General features: G+C 59.5%; 8 protein-coding genes across 8 annotated transcripts; all 8 read left to right on the top strand.

Moving 5' to 3' along the window:
- Window positions 1-1,064: 1,064 nt before the first annotated feature.
- LSCM1_04076 (uncharacterized protein) lies at window positions 1,065-3,908 on the top strand (the record flags this gene model as incomplete). Its single annotated transcript, XM_067321601.1, has 1 exon — window positions 1,065-3,908. The coding sequence occupies one exon, from the start codon at window positions 1,065-1,067 to the stop codon at window positions 3,906-3,908; it is 2,844 nt and encodes a 947-aa protein (XP_067177832.1).
- A 3,559-nt stretch (window positions 3,909-7,467) lies between these two features.
- Window positions 7,468-9,030, top strand: LSCM1_04075 (uncharacterized protein; the record flags this gene model as incomplete). The annotated part of the gene is made up of 1 exon (XM_067321600.1): window positions 7,468-9,030. The coding sequence occupies one exon, from the start codon at window positions 7,468-7,470 to the stop codon at window positions 9,028-9,030; it is 1,563 nt and encodes a 520-aa protein (XP_067177831.1).
- An 825-nt stretch (window positions 9,031-9,855) lies between these two features.
- LSCM1_04074 (uncharacterized protein) lies at window positions 9,856-10,608 on the top strand (the record flags this gene model as incomplete). Its single annotated transcript, XM_067321599.1, has 1 exon — window positions 9,856-10,608. One exon carries the CDS (start codon window positions 9,856-9,858, stop codon window positions 10,606-10,608), a length of 753 nt encoding a protein of 250 aa, XP_067177830.1.
- A 1,046-nt stretch (window positions 10,609-11,654) lies between these two features.
- LSCM1_04073 (uncharacterized protein) lies at window positions 11,655-12,344 on the top strand (the record flags this gene model as incomplete). The annotated part of the gene is made up of 1 exon (XM_067321598.1): window positions 11,655-12,344. The coding sequence occupies one exon, from the start codon at window positions 11,655-11,657 to the stop codon at window positions 12,342-12,344; it is 690 nt and encodes a 229-aa protein (XP_067177829.1).
- Window positions 12,345-13,655: 1,311 nt separating this feature from the next.
- On the top strand, window positions 13,656-14,297 carry LSCM1_04072 (uncharacterized protein; the record flags this gene model as incomplete). The annotated part of the gene is made up of 1 exon (XM_067321597.1): window positions 13,656-14,297. One exon carries the CDS (start codon window positions 13,656-13,658, stop codon window positions 14,295-14,297), a length of 642 nt encoding a protein of 213 aa, XP_067177828.1.
- A 570-nt stretch (window positions 14,298-14,867) lies between these two features.
- Window positions 14,868-15,125, top strand: LSCM1_04071 (uncharacterized protein; the record flags this gene model as incomplete). The annotated part of the gene is made up of 1 exon (XM_067321596.1): window positions 14,868-15,125. One exon carries the CDS (start codon window positions 14,868-14,870, stop codon window positions 15,123-15,125), a length of 258 nt encoding a protein of 85 aa, XP_067177827.1.
- A 2,139-nt stretch (window positions 15,126-17,264) lies between these two features.
- LSCM1_04070 (uncharacterized protein) lies at window positions 17,265-21,647 on the top strand (the record flags this gene model as incomplete). Its single annotated transcript, XM_067321595.1, has 1 exon — window positions 17,265-21,647. One exon carries the CDS (start codon window positions 17,265-17,267, stop codon window positions 21,645-21,647), a length of 4,383 nt encoding a protein of 1,460 aa, XP_067177826.1.
- A 1,010-nt stretch (window positions 21,648-22,657) lies between these two features.
- Window positions 22,658-22,960, top strand: LSCM1_04069 (uncharacterized protein; the record flags this gene model as incomplete). The annotated part of the gene is made up of 1 exon (XM_067321594.1): window positions 22,658-22,960. One exon carries the CDS (start codon window positions 22,658-22,660, stop codon window positions 22,958-22,960), a length of 303 nt encoding a protein of 100 aa, XP_067177825.1.
- Window positions 22,961-23,660: the final 700 nt, after the last annotated feature.

Raw genomic sequence — 23,660 nt, 5'->3', positions numbered from 1 at the left:
CACACATGTAAATGACCTTATGTGCCCCTTACTCGGCCCATACGCACCGGCGCGTCACATCGCGCGCGCGCGCGTGGGACGCTGTTCTCGTCTCGTATACCGACACACCCGCTCACCCCCACAACACACACGCACACACATGCTGCGCACCGCTCATGCCCCCTTTTGCTTTTGCTTCTGTGTCTCTACCGGGCATGCACGTGATTATCTGTGTATGTGTGTGCGCATCACGGTTAGTGCGCTCGTTTCAGTTCTTCAACAGATTCACACGAGCAACCCTCCCCCCACCCCCTGACACACAAATACACGATTCCATATTAAACACACCCATCGATACCACAGGTAGGGCGGAGGGGGCCAGCTGCGTGCAAGCCGTCGCACACGTCTGAGGGCGAGACGGCGTTGATTAGCGTTAGGTGGTGCGCACCTCTCTTCTCCCGTACGCATTCAAGCAGGTGAAGGCGCTGGGGTATAGGGACACGTCTCTCCCTCTTCTTCCGTTTCCTCTTTTTTTGTGCTGTGGTTTTCCTCTCTGAGCCAAGGAACTGCCCTCCCCCTCCCTCTCTCTTCAGCCTCACTCAACACGTGTGTCCCGCCTCTCCGTCGATCCCAATCGGACTGCCGCGTCACATCCACGGCTTCTCCTTTTCTCAGCTGTTTGGGTATTCTGCCAACGGAAACATCGACAAATCTGTCTGTCTGTGTGCGCGTGTGCGGGCGTGTGGCCACGACGCAGACACAATTTTGGTGCTTTCGCCCCCCCTTCTCTCTTTTTTTTTAGCTTCCGTTTGGCTTAGCTCCTCGGAAAGTTCCCTGACGTGCCCCCATCCTCTCGTTTGCTCGACTTCTCGGGCGCGGTAATTGTGTCGGCTGTCTGTCTCTTCGTGCCTGTCTGTCGCTGTAGTGGACACTCCCGCTTGCGCGCCCCCCTCTCTTCTCTCCCTTTGTGCTCTTCTCCCCTCCTCTTTTTCCTGCAAGTCTTTGACGACTGCTAGGGCTTTTCGACCCTCACTCACGCCCTGCCCTTACGTGCCGCAAGTAGAGAAAAGGCTTCGCATTGAGCCATGTCCTCTCTCGCTGCCAGTACCGCGCCGAGCCCACAGTCCTCCACGCGCCGCCACGCATATCACTCTTCTGCACATGCCTCGTCTCTGCCGACAGTTTCGCCGCCCCTGATGAAGCCTTATGAAGTCGCGAAAGATGTGTACATCGACAGCAACGAGCAGGCGATGCCATCTTCCGCCCTCTTACACCCCAACTCGGGAGCTTCCGCGCTGCCGTGCCGCTCCAAGTGCGCGTCATCGCGCGGTGCAGCGGACTATCCATCCTCCTCCGATGCCACCAACGTGAGTGTCGCCAAGCTCCTGAGCCCAGAAGACCGCAGCGCTGCGGATGGCGGCACTGCAGCACCCGTCGGGTCGATGGAGCTTCCGCAACAGCAGCCACACCCTCGTATGCCTGATCGATATGCCCGAAACCTCGGCACCCCTCCCCCCGTGGCTGAGCATATGGAGGCTGTTGTTCTCAACAAGGGCAAGACCTGCACCCTGGCCTACTCACCGAGCTGTGGCACCTTCCGTATGACGCGCGTGTTGAGTAGCGGCAGAACGCGCACCGTTCTCAACATTCCGCTGCATTTTATCATCAACATCGAAACGGCGGCCGAACGAGACGCGCGGCAGCGAGCACGTCAGGCGAACGACGACACGATCAAGCTTGTTTTTGCGGAGAACGGCCGTGGTGCGGGGAGTGTCCTCTGTACTTTCCCCACCGGCGCTGGTGAGGACAACGAGGCACTGGTGTTCTCCCACTCCCGTGTGAACACGGCCTCCTCTTCGGTGGGGTGTCAGGGAGGGCACCCTATCACACGGACCCCATCGCAGTCTTGCATGTGTACCACCGCCTCCCCGTTGTCCACCACGGCACTGGGCATCCGTTACTACGTTCACTACGTTCAGCAGCGCAACAAACATCACCCGTCTATCCACACGCTGGAGTTCCAGTCGAGCGGCCCTGCCGAGATGGTGCAGTGCCTCGTCTCAAAGGTGGTGCAGCGCATCTACCAGAAGGGCACGAAGCACATCGTTGCCTTCGTTAGCGCCAAGTCAGGCAAGGGGAAGGGCGAGTACATATTTGATAAGCAGGTCCTTCCTCTACTGCACTTCAGCCGCCACACATACCAGGCCTACGTGACTCGCCGCGCGCACGAGTGTGAGGACTACGTGGCAAGCCTAGAGAACCCGATGAGCAGCGAGACCGTCATCGCTGTTGTCGGTGGGGACGGAATGATTCACGAGGCCGTGAACGGCTTGCACCGCCGTAAGCTGGCGCTCCTGCGCTGGCTGCGCAGTGTAGCAGACGAGGTGAACACGAGGGACACGCCCATCGTCTCGCCCAGCGCGTCCTTGCATCTGTGCAACGATGGCGTCTGCGGCAGCGCAGATGCGCAGTCCCTCCCTGCGCTGTTGGAGGAACCGGAGACGGCGCTGCCAAGCAAGTCGACAAACATCAGCAAAGCGGCGCTCCTCTGCGAGATCCGCGCGGGCTCTCATCCACCCTTTCTTATGTCAGGTTGGGAGGAGAACAAGCGTCACGAGCACGGTGGCAACGGGGTGAAGTCGTCGGTGGAGACGGCGGCTCGAGAGGCTCATCGGCTTGCCAGCTGCCTCGTGCAGTATGGCTGGGACGCGCTGATGCCGCTCGTTGCGACGGTGGCGACAGGAAGCGCCTGCGGCCTCGCGAAATGCCTCGACGTTCTTTCCGTCGCCGAGGCCGCACTATCGCTGGTGCACCTGACGACGGTACACATGGACCTGCTCATGATGAACTTCACGCCGAATGAGGATATGCTGGCGTACCACCGAGGCCGCATGAGCACGAAGCGGCTCGATGCGGCGAATCGCCAGTTCTCGCAATACCAAGAGGACAAGGCGGCGGAGTTGCGGGAGCGGTCGCGGCTGGCGGAGGAGGAGCGGCTGCCTCCCCGAACGCTGACGGCAGTCAAACCTACATCGCCATTCCTGAGGGACGGTTCGAGCGTCTACCGCGACGCTGTCAGCTGCCTGACGCGGATGCCAGAGCTACACAGCCGTGTCGCCTTCATGTCCCTCTCGTTTGGGGTCGCGAACGACATCGACCACGGCTCGGAGACGTTGCGGTGGATGGGCAATGCCCGCTTCCAGGTGTATGGAGGGTACGTGATACTGCGTGGCCTCAAAGGATACAAGGGTATCCTGCGCTACCTGCCATGGGAGAGCAAGACAGGGAAGACGGTGGAGAAGCTACACACGCACAGCAAGATGCCATCAACGGAAGAGTTTCCGCCCTGCACGGCTCGGGAAGACTGCCCACACTGTCACAAGTACAGCTTCACCCGCTGCGACGCGTCTTCGCTCTCTTCCTCGACGCAAGGCAAGGAGACGCAACCAGGCCCGACTCCGAACACCAGCCAAGGCGGCGGGCGTGCCACCAGTTCTGCCGCCGTTCTCGCCTCCTACACGGACCGGGAGCTGCTCGACGAGGACGTCGTGGACTTCGATGATGAGCAGCTGCCATGGGTGACCATCCGCGGTGAGTTCTGCATGGCGCTCATGTGCAACGTGCGGAATGTCGCACAGGATATGGTCATGGCGCCACTGGCGCATATGTCGGACGGCGCCATCGACGTAGTCTACTACCGCATCGATCCCAGAACGCGCCGCGGGGGCCGGATGGAGATGGTGAAGCTCTTCATGGGCCTGGCCTCGGGCTCGCACGTAAACCTTGAATTTGTGAACTACGTGAAAGCACGCGCGCTGGATATCAAAGTGGACGGCGGCATCTCGATGTCGGACGGCGAGCTGATGCCTCTCAGCTCTGTTCGCGTGACGAAGATGCGCAAGAGTGTACAGCTTGTGCGCAGTGACTAGAACGAGAGTATGCTGGGGGCGGGAGGAGTAGATGACATATATATATATATATATATGTGTGCCACACCAGGTAAGAGTGTACGCTTGCGCACCGCTCCCACATTTTTTAGCCAGAGCTGCTGGTGCTGTCGCTCCTCTCTTTTTCCTTCACTGTCTTCGATTGGGCACGCTGGCCACGCGCCCACAGCGTCGACCACCCGCTTCATCGCTCGCTGTGCGACTTCATTTCTCCTGCTGCGCTCTCCATCCGACTGGCTCTCCCCATTTGTTTTTTGTTTCTGTCGCGCATGCGTTTTCACTCCCGTGCTCCATCACGTGGGACGCAGGTGGCCCAGGCCCTTCCTGTCGTGGGTAACTGACTGAATGCCGTTTGAGTCTGTCCCCCTTTACGTATGGGAGATACGGTATCGGTCGATGGTGTGAGGGCGTTTCGTGACAGGGGGCCTCTGCGCTACGGCTGCCGCGTGCCGTAGGCAACTCACGAATACGCTATCGCCTCGGGGTCCTATGCGGGAACCTCTTCTTTCTGCTACTTGAAGTTTTCTCGTGCCTCCTCCTTTTGTTTCACCCCGCACCTCGTCTCGTTCTGCGTGGGCATGTGTGTGCGTGTGTGTGCTTGTAAGTGTTACGCTGTGAGGGCTGGTAATGTGGGCTCTTTCCCTCTTCGTTGAACCCCCCCTCACCCCGCCTGAGCCTTCTCTCTCTCTCCTGCGGTTGCCAGACTGAAGAGGCGACGCGTGTTCGAGATCTCTTCATGCGCCTGCTTCCCTTTGTAAGTTTGCGTGTGGCAGTGCTTTGGACTCCATCTTTGCTGCTTCCGTGCGCGCTTATGCCCGTTTATTTTTTCCTCCTCTTCTGTGCTTGCCTATGTATGATGGTGCCATCGGCTTGTGCTTCATTGCTGCTCTTATTGGATGACTTGATGGGGAAGGAGGGCCGGAAGGGGGAAGGAGGGCCGGAAGGGGGACGGAGGGAGACGAAAAGGGGGTTCGATGGTGGTCACTGAAAGACTGCCGCTGCAGCAAGTTTTGCAGTGTGCTCTTCGTTTTCCCATTCTCTATCTTGGTGCGTGTCTCCCGTGTGACCTTCACCCCAAGAGCAACTACAGGAGCACCTCCTCACCTCCTTCACCCCTTCCTCGCCTTATTTGACTATCACATACGTTCTGCCTGTGAACTTGCTTCGAATTCCCCCCTTCCTTGACGCATACGCCCACACACGGCTCAGACATTCTCTTTGAGACCCGTTGTGAGCCTCACATCTCTTCCTCCTCTTCTCGTCCGCGTGCATGACATCTGTAACGATGCCATGGCATTTTTTTTCTAGCCCTCTTTAACGCTGTTCGTTGAGGCTCCACCGAGCACCACTTTGACACCTTGAGGGCCTTCTGCGAACTCACCACGGAGGAGGAGAGGTGCCCCTCCTCCTTCCCCTCTTCTTTCTCACTCCAGCGTAACACATCAATGCGCATACATACATAGACACATACGCACATCTACACATGTGTGTATGGGTATTTATGTGTTTGCGCTTGTGAGGGGCTCTGCTCGCGTTTAATTTGCTCTTCGTGTTTCCTTCTGACTCTTTTTGCCCTCCCTCCCCCCTCCTCGTCCCTTTCTCGTCTCCCCGATGACCGGGGGTGCAGGCGGTACACCACCTCAGCACGCGGCATCTCAGGTGCCCAGCGCCTCACTCTCTGTGCGGGGACGCCAGGCAGCGCCCACTGCCCCCTGCCAGATGCCGAGCCGCCTCTGGTAGCGACAGCAGCACCGAGCACCGGCGTTGCGTCGGCGCGGCCTGCGAGGCGGGTGGTGGGTGGGTGGGTGGGTAGAGCATGAGACGGTGGAGGGAGGGGTAGGTCCGTGCTCGGGTGACTGAAGGGAGGGGTGGTGGTGCTCGAATGCGCGCCTTGTGCGGCTGCTTCGCCGCACGCGGTGTGGGCCTCCCCCTTCCCCTATCGGGTGGGTGTGGCGTGGCGCTGAACTCGCGCATCTTCTCTTCTCTGATGGCAGAGGGCGACGGCGTTTGTGGTACACAGAACAGTGCCGTTTGGGTCTTGACGTTCCGCCGAAGTGAACAGCGTCATCACTCCCCCCTTTCCCCTGCTCCTCTTCAGTCACGAAGCGACTTGACTCTCGCGATCTCAAGTGCCGTCTCTGGAGAAGTCTTTGGGCACGTGGTCGATTGCTCCGCCATCTTTGTCTCTGCGTATTCTGTTCACTGCTTCATTGTTGTGTTTGGTACATGTGACAATGTTGCAGAGGCGGGGGTTGGGGAAGAGAGAGAGCGAGAGAGACGTGGAGTCAGTGGGGACCACCTTTTCTTTGGACGGGTGTTGGTGAGGAGGTGTGAGCGTGTGCCGTGCCCGCGTGTTTGCATTGTGCTGTGCCTTGTGTTTGCTTCATCCGTTCGTGTGTTTTTTTTGTAGCCGCTAATTCGGCGTCGAATAGCTGAGGTACTCAGTCGCCTTCTCTTCGTTGCTTTTTCTCCACTTCTTCTGGAGCACCCGGAGAAGAGGCGCAACTGGGCTGCCATACATTGGAGAAGCGGACGCGTGTGTGTGTGTGCGAGGGTGCTGAGGCTGGGTGGGCGTGTGAGGCGGAGGAGGCGAGGGGCTGTTTACGGGACAGGACTGCGTTGATGAGGGCTGGCTGGCTGCGGGCCTTTCTTTCCGTGCATGGCTACCGTGTGCTGGCTCCCATTCCGCTTATCCTCCCCAATCGCTCGTTCTCACGATTGCTTTTATTTCTGTCGCTGCTGCGCCGTCGCGCGGGTAAGCCGACTCGTCTGTCCTCCTCGTCTGTACCTCCTCCGACTTCTTTGCTCCGTATATTTCATTTATGTGTTTTTTTTTCATCTTCGATACATATCTCAGTGTTGTCGGGTGGCTGCGCTGCCGTGTCTCTGTCGCCATCGCGATGGGGTAGACTGGCGGAGCTAAAAGCGAAGAAGAGGATTCAGGTCTGCGCGACGGTACTGCCTCTCCACTCTCCCGAGGGACGCGAGGGCGGCGCGGTTTGCTCTGTCTCTGCCTTACTCACTCGTCAACCCTTTCTCTCTCGATGGTATCATCGTCGCATGAGACAGTGAGTCAGTTGCCTTGGGCTGGCGGATAGGTGGGGGCATAGCAACGAATGGCGGGGACAGCGACACGGACGAAGGACCCATAGACATTCTTCGATCTTTCTTCGGCACTCACTCTCACTCTCAGTTGGCTTGACATCGGACCCTCACCGGAACCTTTTCATGTGTTTCCTTTACCATGCCAACGGCTCGCCCCCCTCCCCCTTTCTCCCTTTCTTCCCCTCCCCCCACCTACAGAGGTACGCGCCTCTTCTTTTGGTGCATCAGCGGGTGCCTGCTGCCCTTCCCACCTCTCCAAAGACTCTGCACAGCTGACACATGCGTGGACGTACACATTCACCGACACAAGAGAGACGCTCATCGCAGGCGCTTGCCCTTCCTCCTTTCGTGTGCCGAGGAGGTACGAGGGAGGACTGGCATCCCCGTCCCCCGCTACCTTCCGTTTATTCTTCCTCGTGCATCTTCGTGTCCAATGATGCTGCTACGTGAGTCTCTAACGACGGCCCTGCAACGTTTCGAGGCGGCATCCATCACACCCCTTCGGCGTCCGTTTCTTTGTGCGAGGCGACAGTGCAGCACAGTTTTCGATGGAGGCAGGTTCGAGGAGCAGACATGCCTTCGCCGTCACCGCGATCGGTCACCGAGCTCTGTGGGTGGGATCCATCGGCCGCACCACCGCCGCCATCATACGCATCCAGTAGAGTTGAATGCCCGGTTACCCAGTGCATCACGGCCGGAAGGACGCTGTGGTCGGTCGCGAACACGGGGTTCAGCACACGTGCTGCGTGACGCGACACCCCAGCAGCGCCAGGATAGGACAACCTCGCCCCCCTCGTGTTCTTTGTCCTCGAGGAGCACGAAGAAGCATGCCGCCACGCGCACGCTGTCCTGTTCGCTGGATCGTACTCAGATGTTGGATGCAGTGCTGAATCTTTCTTCGACTCTGTACGAAGCCGAGGCCGTCGCGACGGATGCCTGCGCCGATGAAGCGAAAGCGTCAAGCACTGCTGCGGACGACTCTGCCCGCTCGCTCCAAGCGTCGCGTTCGACTTGGTCCGGCGGTCTTGGTGAGCGGAAGGGGGAGGGGGCGACAGCGGCTCCAGAGGATGCGTATGCGTCGCTCGACGCTGAGGACCTGATGGACTCCATGACCGTGTCCACTGATGGATGCAGAGAGGAGTCGGAGAGCTGCGGAGGACAAAGTGATCGTGGAACCATAGCGCCAGCGCCTTCTCCCTCGAACGCGGCCATAGCGTCGCTTTCGAGTGTTGAGACGCCTTCTTCTATCATAAACGCCTTCGCCGCCCCTCACGTCCCGCTCGAGCGCAAGGTGCTCCAGTTCATGAATCTCTGCAGCAGCGCGAGCGCAATGCCACACCCGAGCGGCAGCCACAGCGACACGGCGGCCCAGCTGCCTTGCGCTGGTGGAGCAGGAATGCGAGTCGGCGACGGTGCGCGGAGTTGCCCACGTTCTTCCGCTTCTACCGCATGGAATTTGTCCGCCGCTGCCGCGCTGGTCCTGCCTGGGCTGGACATGAAGGCCATCTTGGAACATGGCGTGCTGGAGCATTGCCACCTGCGCGGCCTTTCTCTTGCCCGGTGTGACTTCTCACTGGTGCGGTGGTCGCACGTGACTCTGGAGGACTGCGACCTCTCGCGCAGTCTCTTCTACCAAGGTGAGCTGAGTAACGCTATCTTCCGTCGATGCAACTTCACTGGCTGCATCCTCAAGGGCGTCCAATGTAGCTCATCGTTGCCGACCGCGATCCGCTTTGAGGACTGCGACTTCCGCCTTGCCGCTGTCGGGCTAAGGTGCACCCCTCGCACCTCGAAGAGGGCAGGCCGAGGCGCTGATCAGCGCCGTCATGTTGGGGGGAGCACTCGTTGCAGAGACCCATTCGTTCACTTTCTCCGTTGCAACTTCGACCTCAGCGACTTTCAGTTCAGCCAAGGCCTTGACCAGTCTATGTTTGTGAAGTGCAGTAACACGCATTTGGCCTCACGCTTCCCTCTCCGTGCTCGTGGAGCCGTAGGCTGAGGGCGCTGGTATTTATGTGCGACGGAGGAGGAGGAGGGAGGGCGTAAGGATCTGTGCATGCTGACACACTGGGACCTTGAATGGCAGGCGTGACTGAATTCATGCCCTCCCCCTTCGCGTGCCCCTCCGTCATTCTCTTTCCAATTTTCGCTGCAATTTGCTCCTCTTAGGTAATGGTACGCGGGCGCCCACCTCCTTTAGCTCGCTGGACGTCACAGCGCATACGCGTTTCTGTGCGCTCCGCCCGCTGCCGCTCCCATCGTCAGAGATCTTTCGAAGAGTTTACTTGAACCCGAAGCACTCAGCAGCGTGTCTGAGGCTGTGGAAGTCTCGCCGCTCCTGCAGGCGAGCACCTGTTCTCCAATGAGGGGTCGTCTCTCATGTGCGCCCCCCTCGCTCTCTCGCTTTTCCTGATTCGTGGGCTCCGACATCGGTACCTTTACACACGTCTGCCCCCACTCTGTGTGCTGACCTGCTCTCTTTTTATCTGTGTGCTTGCGTGCGCGTGAGTGCATGTGAAAGACTGCAGTCACGTGTAGCCCGAGCCGCTGTCCCTCTCGACGTTCAACAGCGCACACGTAGACGCCCACCCCTCCCCTCTCCACACAGACGCACACACTGCTTCGTTCGTCTTCCCCTCGACCTTGTGTAGTCTACCGCAAAGGTTTCTCCGTACCACTGCCCCCTCCCTTTCGCTTACATCATCCGTGCGCAGGCACACACACACACTTACACACGCATTTCCCTTGTCCCTTTCGGTGGCTGCTCTGTCAACGCTCCGTTGACGCTGTGTGTTTTTGTTTCCTCTTTAGAGCCAACTTGTAAATGAACCCCACAAGTTACTCACAGGGCGGGGCCGCCGTGCCCCCCGCAGTCGCGGCGACCGTTGCCGGGGCCACTCGCGAGGATCCGTGGCCGCAGATGGAGAAACAGGTGGGCGCCATGCTGGCGGACTTGAGTGCGCAGATGCAGCGCTTTCGCGGAACGGCTTTACCTACCGTGATTGCTGAGAACGAGTTGCTAGAGTCTGTGGGCAGCTGCAACGAGGCTGTGGAAGACATGCGCTTCGCGCTCGACACCGCCATGGAGCACCCGGAGTCGTTTGCGATCACTGCAGAGGAGCTGCAAAGTCGCGCAGAGCGCATTCGCGCTTGGGAGCGAGAGATGATGAAGGCGCAGCAAGTCGCAGAAAAGGTCAGGGCGGCGCAGCGCAAGCGTATAGCAGTGCAGGAAAGCGACATGGGTGACAGCGGCGCGCGCGAGAACACCGACTTTCTTCGACAAGAGCATGCGATTCAGCGACATACGATGCAGCAGGACGACCAGACGCTGGATCGACTGTCGAGCGGCATCCACCGCGTCAAGGATACTGCACTGAACATCCAGGAGGAGCTGAATACCCAAGAGCACATCCTCGATGACATTGACCGCGGTATGACGCGCGTGCAGATGCGCCTGGAGGGGGCCATGAAGAGGGTCGGCAAGCTGATTGACTCTACCAGTGACCGGGGCAAGATGATCTGCATTGCCGTTTTGTTTCTCATCCTTGTGGTTCTAATTTTTGTGGTGCTTCGCTAGTGTGCACCGGGGGGGACCGAAATCGGGAGGCTAGGCGGCGGAGTGGCAGCTGCGGTTGTGGCGCTCGGCAAAGAAGCGGAGGCGAATGTTGGATGGAGTGAGCAGCTCCGCCTCCGACGCCATCCAAGGAGAGCGAGCGAAAGAGAGACAGAGTGGCTTGCAGCACGGTTCGTCTGTGTGTGCGTGTGTTTGTGTTGATGGTGCAGTTCTACTACCCCTTCTGGGTATTTTTACTATCTCCTCTCACTGTGCTTGTATCTCTTCAGTCGCAGCGCTGCACGCCACGGTCTCGCTTTCTTTCCCTCCGTTCATGTTGTGCTTGTGCAAGCGTGCGCTCACGTTGGTCTGTCTTGCATCACCTGAGCACACCATACACCCCTCTCAACCCTCCTCCTGCTAGCGACTCGTCTGCTGCTGCTCCTCCTCCTCTCTAGCGCTCCGAAATGAAGCGTACCCACAGTGTGGGGCTAGTGCCGCACGCGGCGCCGCAACGTCAGAGTTGTGTGCATGTGAAGCGTTCATGATTTGAAGCTGGTGCGTGCATTTCTCTTTGAGACGCTGGCCGCTGCATCGTTTCCACTGACGCAAGCGAGGAGACCGGCAGCCGCGCAAGCAACGGAGGTGTGAAAGGGGCGTGAGTGGAAACGATATGTGTCGGCTTCACTGAGTGCCATGCGCGTGCCTCGTTCCTCTTCGCTTTCTGGACGCGGTGGGCTGCGTGGCTTGCGCGATGCGGTGGTTTGAGTTGGCTGCTCTAATGCTTCTGCATCTTTTTGGGGTGCCCCCCACCCCCTCCCCATGCCCTTCTCACGCCCCACCATCTGACCCTCTCGTTCTCTCACGCACTCCCTCTGGTGCATCAACGCACCCGCTCGTCCACACGCCCAAACAAACGCACACACACACACACGCAAGCGCGGGCACAAACGACCAACACAAGGCTGCGTTGCACCTCTTCCCTCTTCACCTCTTTTGTTGCTCTTCTGCGGTCTATTCGATTAGTGGGAAGGGATTTCTCCGTGAGAGACCCGCTACGTACTTCATACATGCTTCGCAAGGCGCATCTGTGGCTGGCGGCGGCGCTGCTGCTGCTTGCGCTCGGCGCGGTGTTGCCGGTACCTGCTGCGGAAGAGACCGTCACGTTCCACGGCCTGCTGCTCATACCGCAGCCTTACCTTCGTCACCCCGACAGCTTCGAGGCCCTGAACAACGTCCAGCCCGGGAGCGTTCTGCTGTACAATGGTCGGCACCGCTTTGTCGTACCCACAGCCCGGGACGGCTCTTTCAGCGTGTACAAGCTCCCCTACGGCACGTACATCTTGCAGGCGGAGTACCACTACTTTGCTTTCCCGACGGTGCGCGTCGATGTCCTGTACCGGGATACCGGCGACGGCCGTCATGAGCCCCTCATCCGCACCTCGTCCAACGACTACCCCGTGCGCCAGCTCGAGGGCACCGGGCTGGACGAGGAGAGCCCTGCGATGATTCCCATCTCTGCTCAACACATGTATTACATTCCCCGCCAGCAGATGGACATTGTGAGCCTTCTCAAAAGCCCGATGGTGATTATGCTGCTCATCTCGGCCTCGTTGATGGGCCTCATGAAACTTTTCCCGGAGGAGGAGATCCGCGAGTCGCAGAAGATGACGCGCGAGTGGCAGAAGAAGCTGATGAGGACGGTGTCGACGAACCAGCCCGCCGCCGCCGCCGCCAAGCCGCGAGCCATCACCAAGTAGAAGGGAAAGGGATAGGGGAGGAGGAGGAGGAGGGAGGTCCGACTGCCTTCCCTTTTGCTGCGTTGTCGCCTGAGTGAGGTGTGCGAGGGGATGCGCGCTGCGTGCTCAGTCTGCTCGACGAGGTGAAGCCGCCTTTGGCTTTCTTCCCTCCCTCCCCGCCTTCTTTTCTCGTCGAATGCGCTTTGCTGTTTTCTCTCGGGTGCGCGCGTTACCCTCGGCCCCGGCAAATATGTTTGCGTGTGTTAACCATCGTATACGCCAGCAGAAGCTGCGAAACCAAAAAAAACAAAAAAGAAACGACTGAGCAGAAGAGGGGGGGATGAGGCGGACTGAAAGGGTGGTGGTGGTGGTGATTCAGGAATCAACTCGCGCGAAGGGCAACGCGAGCAGCGCCCCAGCCCCATCACCCCTTCTCTGCACGACTATCGCATGCTCCCGCTCAAGCCAACGTTCACCCGCTGCCGTGAGGGAATGGTGCGGGGAAGTCGATACTGCTACGCAGAAGAGAACGGGCGCACCAACGGCTGCGCACGTTGTCAGCGCGGTACGAGACTCAACCTGGAGGCCGGGTGGACCTGCCCTTTCGAGCGCGTCCGTCTCTGCTTACTCGTATGCGTGCCTGTGTGCATGCGCGGTAGAACACGTCGAGGAAGAGGAAACGCGAACGCGCAGCGGTGCGCGAGCGGATGTGAAAGAAAAGCCTCTTGTCTCCATTTTGCTCTCACCCTCCGCCTCATCCACTCATCGAATGGGCTCCCAAGCGCCGTCTAACCGCACGGGGGGGAGGGCCACTCGATCAGGGCACCGACAGTGTGACGTATACGTAGGGAGAGAGGATGCGTTGGTATCGCACGCCAAACCGCCTTCACACGGGAATCTTCCTAGTGTCTTTTTAAACCCTGGTACACGTATGCACACATGGGCTCTGCCTTCTCAGCCACTGCCTTCTGAAAAAAAAAGTAATGATGCCCTCCTCGATGTCGTTGAGAAAGACCCGCCCCTTTGGGCGTCTCACGCTGCTCTTCGTCGACACGCTCGTCGTCGTCCTCCTCATGGACATTCCGCTGCTCGAAGCGAGCCGCGGCGTTGATGGCGGCCTCCCGTCCCACAATATGGAGGGCATCGAGGACATCAGTGCGGAAATCTACTACGATGTTGTAGGCCACAAACGGCTTGTGCTGCTGGTGTTCTACGCGGGCTGGTGTATCCACTGTCGCGACTTCGCTTCCGTACACATGGATTTCGCTCAGTACGTTCGCCTTCGTCCCGAGCTGCATGACCGGCTGATAGTCGGGAAGGTCAACTCGCCGAATGGGGCGCATCCAGCGACGGCACATCATCAAAGGCGATCCAACGGTTATTTTGATACCGCCCAACGAGCACGCTGGCATCGAGTTCACCGACAATCGGGGGCTTCAACGAGCTTCTGGCCTTCGTGCAAGGTGTGATGGCAAAGGAGGAGTACGCCATTGCGGAGTAAAGGAGGGGCTGGGGCGGCTGAGGCGGCTAGGGGGATTGCACGAGGGTGGGGCTTGTGGGTGCGTGTCTCTGCCAGCTGCAGCACATAGCTTCTGGCTGAGCTGCTCTTTCGCGTTTCTTCCGCTTCCTCCTCCCCCAACAGCCATTTCTCCTCTCCCTTTTGCTTTGCGCCCCACCTTTCGCTACCGCTCCACGCACCTGTGCATGCTTGGCAGCTCCCGCACTTCCCCACCCCCATCCAGAGGCGGTCCTCAAGTGAAGGATGCAGTGAGAAGAGCACCCCCCTCTCTCTGTTTTTTTTATCACACACGCCTTTGGCCCATGCGGCTCCTCGCGTCAACCACTGTTCACATGTATCACTCGGCGCGAATTGTTGTGCGCGAGATGCATGCATGTGCGAGCACACAAACACACACACAGAAACATAGATCCGCTCAAGGAAGCAGACGGGAAAAGCCTTCTCGGCCAGTATAACGCAGGTCGAGCGGACACTCGTCATGGTCGTCTCTGCGCCCTGTCCCCTTCATAGTGCAGATCTTTTCCCTCGTGGCGTGTGCTCGCCCCGACTCTTCTCTCTCTCATTTGTTGGACTCACACCTCGACAGAAGTTTGTCTTCAGTGCCCTTGACGTTCCCTCCCCTCCTCCCCCCGTCTTGCTCTTCTACAGGATATGCACATGCGCGCGCACCTACGCCGCGCCGAGAAGCCGAGTGTGTCTGCTGCCACCTTACACCACCCATTTGGCTCACTCGTTCACATTAGCGCCCTTCCTGAAACGAAGACACTTTAGCACGCCGCATCTTCTCTTATTTCTTTCTTGTTTTGTTCACCATGTCCCGGCGGCTTAGTGTTGTGCTTCTGCTGGCGCTGGTCTTCGTGCCGGTGACCATCATAGCCGCGGCGGCGGACATCATGAGCCGGAGACATGCTACGGAGGGCGTGTTTGACATGAGTTCGGCCAGCTTCGACGAGCTGATCGGGAAAGACAAGGCGGCGATCTAGCAGTTTTACGTCAGGGGGGATGCTGACGCCAAGAAACCGGATATGAAATACGCGCTGCTGGGTAAGGCCTACGCGAGGAGCGAGAGCGTGCAGAAAATGCTGGTCATTGGCCGGATGGACGCGCTTACGGAGAGGAGCGTCGCTGCGTGCTTCCTCTTCGTGACGTACCCGGCGATTTTCTTCGTGAAGGGCTCGCTGACGCCGCATGCGTACAAAGAACCCATCACCGCCGACAACCTCGCCGCGTACCTCTCAGAAAAGGTGAAGGGCCTCACTCTGAAAATCCGCAGGGAGCAGTAGCTCGTGACGGAGCTGACGCACCTTACGTTCGACCAAGCCGTCCAGGACCCATCGAAGGTGGTGCTGATTTTATTCTACACGAAAGGGTCCATCGCATACGGGGAGCTGAATGAGATTTACAACGATCTGGCGAAGGCGTTCTCGAGCGACACATGTGGTGATCGCTCGCTTCGATGTTGGTGAGGAAGCGAACGAGACGTACTTTGAGAGGTACACTATCACCAACTTCCCATCGCTGTATTTCTTCCCCAAAGGAAAGGACGGGAAGCCGTTCGAGTACACAGGTGGCGAAACCTGCCAGAGTTGCTGAGCTTCGTGAACGCCAAAGCCGGTAAGCACCGCCTCGCTAGCGGGGCACGCTCGCCGGAGGACGGCATAATTGCCGCGCTTGCCGAGGCTGCCGCACGTGTGTCGGCGAGCTCCAGCGAGAGTGCCAAGGCGGAAGTGGAGGCGCTAAAGGCGGCCGCTGCCAAGCGTACGGAGAGCGAGGCCACCGCGTACTACATCTGAGTCGCGGAAAAGATGCTGGCGAGGGCGCCGTGTACGTGGACAATGAGCCGGCACGCCTGCAGCGCGTCCTCGGAGTCTCCGTGGCAGGCAGTTGCCGTGATAACATGGTGACGCGCATCAACATTCTGCCCTCCATCCAGAAACGCATGCATAGGTGAGCCGCGCTATGCGGCTGTGACGAAGAGGTTGCAGTGAGGTCGTGGAGAGAAGACGCGCCACGCTAACTCGGATTAAGTCATCTGCAGCGGTGGGCAGCGGTTTCTGTGCCTCCTCCTTCTTTTTATTCTTTGCGTCTTGTCTTCTCTCCCTTTCCAACATGGTGCCCCATCTGGTCGTGCAGACCGCCCCAACGAACACTACCGACAACGCTTTTGAGCTTGCCATTGCTCGCTCGCTCTCTCTCTCTCCTCGGAGGGTGCTGTGCTCTCGCCCCTCCCTTTATCCTCTCTCCTTTTCTAACATCTGGGCTTACAACAATGGCTCTGGCTCTCTTTCCCCGTGGGCGCGTACGTGTGCACGCACACGTCAAGCCGTATGTATGTATGTACGTCTCTCTAGTGGGGAAGAGGGGCAGATCCTTCTGTGTTGAGAGCTGATGGAGCAGATGGCGGTGAGCCGAGTTACGCGATCGCTACTGTACGTTCGCTTTCATTTTCACTTTTTTTTCGTGTTTATCGTCGCGTGATGCGGGCTCGCGCAGTCAAGAGGGTGGCCTGTATCGCTAGCCGCGACCGATTCCGCGAGAGCTTCTTTCCCTTTTCGTTCTCTCTTTCTCGCGGCCTCGACACCGGCGGGGGATGTGCGCATGTTGCTGCCTCCCACTTCCTTCTCGTTTCTCGCACCGTGCTTCACACCTTGCACATCCTGCGCAGACAAGCTCATGCAGTCGACCCCTTCTTGCATACCGATGGTGACCTAGCCAGGGTTAGAGGCAGGTGAGGGACGAGGAGTGGCTGGACGAAATCCCCCATGCAGTACGCGGAGAAGAAGGACATAGGCAGACCAAAACAGGGGTCAAAATGGAGGACACCGACATGCGCTTCATGGCTCGATCCACAGACACGCGCAGACGCGTGACAACAGAGTGGGATGATGGTAGAACCTCCGCGTCTCTCTCTCTCTTTGATGCTCTGCGCGCAAGTGAAGCCTTTTTCTTCTAGCGCTGGTGTCCACTACTGTGTGTGGATCGACTTTGCGGGACCTCTTGGCTCCATCTGCTGACGCGGTGACCTTTGGAGGGCTGCATGCGCATGCACAGCGCACGTTCTCTTCTGCTCCGTTTCACTGCTTACTACGACAGGTGCGGCGCGCGTGTCTGTCTGTCTCTCTCTGTTTGTGTGGAGGCGCAGACGCAGCAGAGTGCCCTTCAACGCCTGGTGCTGCTACATCTCTCTCGTTCATGCGTCACATTGGTGCATCTCTGCTGCTGCTCCCCCCCGGATTCTCATCCTCGGCTCTCCTCATCACGGCTCCCCTCTTTTTTGTTTTTGAGTGTGTGGCCGTCACCAACATCACTGATGGAGTGACAGCGCAGTCCACCGCTCTTTCGTTCTCGATTCGGTTTGCCTCGACTCTGCCTGCGTCTCTCGTCTTCTCTATCCCTCTCCCCGCGTCTCGCCCTCGTTGTTCATGGAGCTCAAAGGCTCTCTGCCAGGGGTGCGGTTTCGCCGCAGCCAGCTCATGGATGCGGCGCAGCTGGCGGGCCTCCTGCAGATAGGCGACGCCGTGCCGGACGGCATCCCCACGCCGGCGGTGTTCGGCGTTCACGGCGCATGTGACTTTGCCACTCTTATTCAAACATCGTACCTCTGCGTCACAGCGGTGCGCGGGGCCGCCCCTACTGCGAATGGGGGTCAGGCCGAGGAGGCTGTGATTGGCTTGATTGCGCTCAGCGACGAAGCGCCGGCCGCGAGCCACAGTGATGGCGCCGCGGGCAACAACAGCAGCGGCAGCTCAGGCAACACGGGGCCCACAATAGAGCGTACGACCTTGGCAGAGGACGCCTATAGCGCCGTGGTGGGGGCGACTCGGGAGAACAGCCTGTGGCTTCGCATGCTTATTGCACCTCCGAGTGGTGCCTTTGGCGAGGCTGGTCCGGCGACCGCCGCCATCTCAGCCACCGGTGCATCTGCTGCCGCCACCTCGCAAAACAAGCCGTTCACGTCAGAGGAGATGACGATTGACCTGCTGCGTGTCGCTTTCGGGACGCTGAGCGACATTGAGCATATCTTCATCTCCCCTGGCGCTCACTTTGCGAGCCTCGAGACGATGCTGGGTATTGCGCGGGTGCCGGTCAAGGACGCTGGCTCGCTCTCTGTGGCATCGTCGTCGGCCAGCCATGCGTCGCTGCGGACGTTGCTGCACCTCTCCCGCGCGATGGTGCTTCCCCCGCTGACGATACGTCGAGGCAGGGTAGAGGACTACGATGACATCGTGGCGCTGCTTGTCGCTGGTGGGCCTGGTGTGATCACAGAGCTCCCACCGGAATTCTTCTTGGAGGAGATTCTACAGGATCAAGATATGCACAACAAGGTCGTTGTTGCCGAGAACACTGTAACGCACGAAGTTCTCGGTGTTGCCTGCCTGCGACAGCTAACACTTGAGGAGCAGCAACACACGACCCGGCAGTACAATACGGACGTCTTCGACCGGCTGAAGAGTGTGAGTGCAGACGCATCAGGGAGTGCTGCAGAGCTCGACAACGGGCTCTCATGCACCTTCAACATCTTCTTCCTCTACTTCAACCCTGACTTTGACCACAGCGCGTACCAGCTCCTGCCGTACCTTTTCTGCGAGTTCCCAACGTGCGACTACGCCACCCTGCGGCTGTCGCACAAGCTACCGTTGCCGGAGCCCATGATACTAGAGCGGTTCCAGTACATGCCGTTGCGGCGCTATCAACCGCATAATGCGCGTGGCGAAGTGGTGCCAGCACCCGATGCCCTCTGGGTGTGCCCGCGTGTCTCCATGCCGATAAATCACGACGTGCAAGCGCGTGTAGAGTTGCTGACAGATCCCTGCAATGCTATCCTACGCAAGAAGGTGCTCCTACAGTTCGCGGTACCCAATAGCACTACACCGTCTGTTTCCGTCAGCCGTACCGGCAGGCCGGCCGGCTCGGGTGCCCGCGCGGCTCTGCATCAACAGGATGGCCGAAACAGCGCCAGCGGTGTTCTCCCTGGACTCCCAGGCAGCTCGGTGGAGCTGCTGACCGCTCTGCAAGAAGACTTGAACTCGTCAACGCCGACAGAATCTCGAGACGAGGGCAGCGCGAGTGGTATAGAAGCGCAGAACCGCGCTGTGTTCGCGCTCACCTGGGGCGCGCAGTCCGCCGGCGGCACTGCGGGCGTGCTGTCGTCCGCTGTGGTGGCGGGTGTGATGTCGGTGCAGCCGCTCTCGGTTGCGGAGATGTACGCGCTTCGTGCCAACTACGACATGGACCGCTTTCTCGCGTTCAACGCGACGGGGGGGTTCGACTACGCAGCCACCGACATCTCGCTTACACCAGAGCAGGGGCCGCTGCGGTACCTCTCGTCGGAGCTGCCCGGCATCCTTGTCCGCTTTGTCTACGTTCGCCCAGTGTTTCGCCACCACCTCCGATTCTTCCTGCGCGAGGTGCTCCGGCAAACCCGCAAGGAAGTACTGCTTCTGCTGACGAGCACCGACGCAGCGCTGTGCCAGACCGCCGTCTCCACCTTCACCTTCGTGCCTCCGCGGCGCGTTGTCGAGGTGACGACTGGGGAGAGGAAGAGGGAGACGGGCGCGCCGAAGGGCACGCTGTACAGTCTCACCGATCTTCCCGAGGTGAACGACGTGACACCAAAGTTGATGCAGAATACACCCGCCGCTGCTGGCAAGGCGGAGGTGGCGCTCACAAGCCTGGCGCTAAGCTCTCTCTTCTTCACAACGCGCCGCTTCCTTGGCGACGAGCGGGTGCGTGTACACGCCCGTGTCGTGATTGTGGGGGCCAGCGCCACAGCACTTTGCATGTTGTATGAGCTGCTCTCCGTACCCTATCTTGACTACCTGAACATCACCGTGGTGTCGACAGATGGCATGCCGTTGCACCCGAATCAGTGCCCGATGCGCCAGTGGCAGGTAGACGGGATGGAGCTGTTGGAACGGGAATACTTGAGACTGCGCCTCGGTGATGGACTGAAGAGTTCGTCGTCGTTCAGCATTGGCGCGAGCACCATCCGCGTCGTGCAGGGCACGCTGATCGACATAGACACCAACATGAAGTTCATTCACTTAGAAAATAGTGTTTACGAGCCTTACGATCAGCTGCTGCTCACGACGGGGCGGCAGTACATTGTGTCGCCGCAGATTCGGGCACTGCAGCAACAAGAGGCGCACGGTGTCCGCGGCGGCATTTTTGCGCTGTCGGGCGAGGTCGCCGAGACTCGTCTGCGTCACATGCTGACAGAGTTGAGTCAGTCGGCTAGCGGGTCCATCGCGAACGTCGTCGTGTACGGCTCTGGCCTCGATGCGATTGCGTCGCTCTCGACAATGATACGCATCGGCTTCCCCGCGCAGCGACTGGTGCTGTGCAGACCCAACGCCGAGGAAGCACCGTTTGCCGATCTCACCTGCGCTCAAGCGACCATGGCGCTTCTCCGTGCGCTCGGCGTGACGGTGCTGGACGGCTACGGCATTTCGCGTTTGGAGTTTGACGACGAAACGCTGACGTCTGTGCTTTTGGCGTCTCTCTCCTACGAGCGCAAGGCGGGCGACGCTGTTGAACTGCCGTGCGCGCTGATCGTGTGCTTGGAGGATAAAGAGATCGACCGCAGCGTGCTCACAGCGCTGGCAAAGAGGTCTATTGTGTTTGATGGTCGCGTCATTGTGGGCAGTGCGTACGAGACCAGCCAGCCACACGTTCTCGCCGCCGGCCCGGTCGCCATGTTCACTCGTCGCTACGGCGCGACGGAGGTGTTTGAGGCCTTCAACCCGCGCGACGTCGGCAGAGATGTATCACGGGTGCTGCTGGCTCGGCTTGGTGTGAAGGAGTTTCAAGCGCGCATTGCAACCGCGAGTAACCCGCTTAGGGATCCGGCGCGTTGCACGTCGACCGACGAGAGCAATTTCGGGAGCGTCAGTCATAGCCGGCCGCTGAGCGGCTCCGCTGCCATCGGTGCACCATCTACCTCGGTGTCGCCGGAGGCAGCGCAGGCGCAGAGCAAGCGCGGGCCGATCCTGCCGTCTTACTCTTCGCCCGTCTCGCGTCGACTGCGCCTACCATGCGGCTACCAGTACGTGAGCACTGTGCGCGGCTCCGCGGCCTTCAAAGCGGACGAGTGCATTCCTCTGCAGTTCAGCTCTACCGACATGCTGAGTGTCCCACTCGACGACGTCTACCCTTCGAAAAGCACACCGGCCGAGAAGGTGGACACGTCGCCGTCATGGCGAGAAATGATGACCCTCTATGTCCACGCTCAGCATCGCACAATCGACGGGGTCATGTATGTTGGCAACGGCACCCCTGAGGCGCACAACTACCGCTCCTTGATCGGACTTCCCGAGTCCCTGTTCCACCTGCAGTACCGTTACAGTGAGGCGGTCACCAGACACGGCAACCCCGGCAGCGGTGCTCACGACAGTGTAACAGCGATGGGCCGGGGTGGTGCGGCGGCGACGCCGCCTGGTATCCTGACGGTGCCGCTCCGCAACCAGCAGTTCGACCTCATCTCGTATCTCCGGCTGCCGACCCTGAGGCCGCTCCTCACTGACCGCTTCGCTAGCTTCTTCAGGGAGCTTCAGCGTGACGCGGAGGCAGCGGAGGAGGTGGTGGCTGTCCGTGAGCGCGTGCGGGCCGCTCAGAAGGCAGCCGGGACAATGACGCCGGCCGACTCGGCCACCTGCGTGGCGGAGTTGACCGGCGCAAAGGTGTTTCGGTACAGGGTGCAGCTCGCACTTCTCCAGTACATGCATGAGAGCAAGGACACGCGCCCGCAGGATATGTACCTGCCTAGCATCGAAAAGCAAATTGCAGAGAAAAGAGTCGCGGGGTAGCGCACGCGGGGACGGCGGCGTGCACATGCGTAAACAAGGAGATGTGCAGCGGGTGCCCCTAAAGGCGCAGTGGACGGGGCAGCTTCGGTGCCAAAACGCTGAGGTTGAGTCGTCTCCGCCACTAGGCTATCTGCCTCTGCCTGCGCGAGTGCGTATCTTGGAGAATGGGGGCGGTGATAGAGCAGCCGCGCTTTTCGTTTCCTGTTCACCGTGGTGTTTGCATTGTACCCTTGGCTCATGTCTCCTTCCCCCCCCAGACGGCCTCTCTCCCCTCTTCTCCGCGCCGTTCTTTGATGTACAGTACACCATTTCGGTGCCCCCTTTTTTTCTTCTCCCCCTCTCTCTCTCGCTCGGTGTCTGGCCATGTTCAGTCCCTCGTTGGGTATCGCTCGACCCACAGACATACAGTGCACGATCTGAGCCCTCTCCCCCCGCCTCGCTTTTGTCTCCCCTACCCCCAAGTGTGAATGCGCGTGTGTGCCTGTGTGTGTGAGTGTGTGCGGTGTTGGTGGTGGTGGGGAGAGGGGGGAGAGCAGGAGGAGCACGTGGCAACAGCTAGGATAGCTCGTTCAAGCCCTAGAAGAACACGAAGGACGTGCAGGTGCGTCGCTTCCCGGAAGGGGCGGCAAGGGGAAGAGGGTGCTCTCCGCGTGTGTGTCAGGCACACGTCCGCACCCACACACCCAGAGAGAGATCTACTGACTTCTCCGTTTTGGTCGGCGTACGTGTGTGCATGTGCGTTGGTGCGAGGGCTCTCTCTCTCTCCTCCACCACGCGACTTCCCTCCTTCAGCCATCGGCGCTTACGCGTTCGCTCATCTCGCCCCGCTTCTCCATCGCCTCATACTCACTAACACACTCACGCACTACGCGGTCTTTAGACACGCCTCAGCCTCCGTACGCTCTCCCGCCCTCTCCCCCACCCTACGCAGTTATACTTCAGTGATTACCGCTCTTCTCTCTCTCTACTGTTACAACCGCATCTAAGCCCCGCACATCGTTTCGCGCAGAATGTTCCGCTTCACTGCCCCTGCCCTGAAGAAGCTGCAGCCGCTTGGCCAGCGCGTGCTGGTGAGGCGCATGCAGGCGGCGAAGCAGACGAAGGCCGGCATCCTGATTCCTGAGCAGGTGGCCAGCAAGGTTAACGAGGGCACCGTTGTGGCTGTGGCGGCGGGGTCGAAGGAGTGGACACCGACAGTGAAGGTGAACGACACGGTGCTGCTGCCCGATTACGGCGGCTCTGCGGTGAAGGTGGATGGCGAGGATCTCTTCCTGTACGATGAGAGCATGCTGCTTGGCGTGCTGTGCGACTGAGGAGCGCACGGAGAGCAGACCGGTGCGGCGGACGGGGGACTGAAGATGCGCTGCCGCACAGGAGATGGAGTTGACCGAAGAGGGAAGAAGAGCAGTGGGGAGGGGAGGACAAAAATGTGAGGGCGGGTGAGCGACAAGTTGGAGGAGAGAGATGGAGATAAGCGGTGCTTTGGCAATCTCTCTCTTTTCACATCGCATCTCCGTTCTTCGCTCTTGCCGCTCCCTCGTCTCCTATATCTTGGATGCATGCGCTGGTCATCCGTTGTGGCCGTGAAGTTTCGGTGCTGTGCACCCACCGTGCCCGCTGACATGGACGGGCGCACGCTGCGAGCGATACAAAGTATGTCAGCCGAAGCACGCAGCGCAAAAAAAAGTAAAAAAGGCTCGACAGAGGGTGACCAGCACGCACACGTGCGTTCCCCCGCTCGCTCTCTCTCTCCCTCTTTTGTCTCTCCGTTGCCGGGTGTCTTTACGGAAGAATGCATCTTTGGGGTGCACCATGTTGCGTCCTCACGGTGGAGCGTTTCGGGAGCGCATGGGCGTGCGCTGCACCTTACCCTCGAAGCGGCTCACAGAGAGCGCCCGCAAAGAGCCATCAGGGCGGGGGTGGAGAGGGATCGCGGAAAGAGGTGGTGGTGCTCTCGGAGGCGGGAGCGTTCCGAAAAAAGAAAGGAAAAAAGAGAGTCGCCGCGACCGTGGG

The sequence above is a fragment of the Leishmania martiniquensis genome, chromosome 26 (genome assembly GCF_017916325.1).
Source record: "Leishmania martiniquensis isolate LSCM1 chromosome 26, whole genome shotgun sequence".
Taxonomy (NCBI): Eukaryota; Euglenozoa; class Kinetoplastea; order Trypanosomatida; family Trypanosomatidae; genus Leishmania; species Leishmania martiniquensis.
The sequence above is the reverse complement of the archived record's forward strand: the minus strand, read 5'-3'. Positions and strand labels throughout refer to the sequence as shown.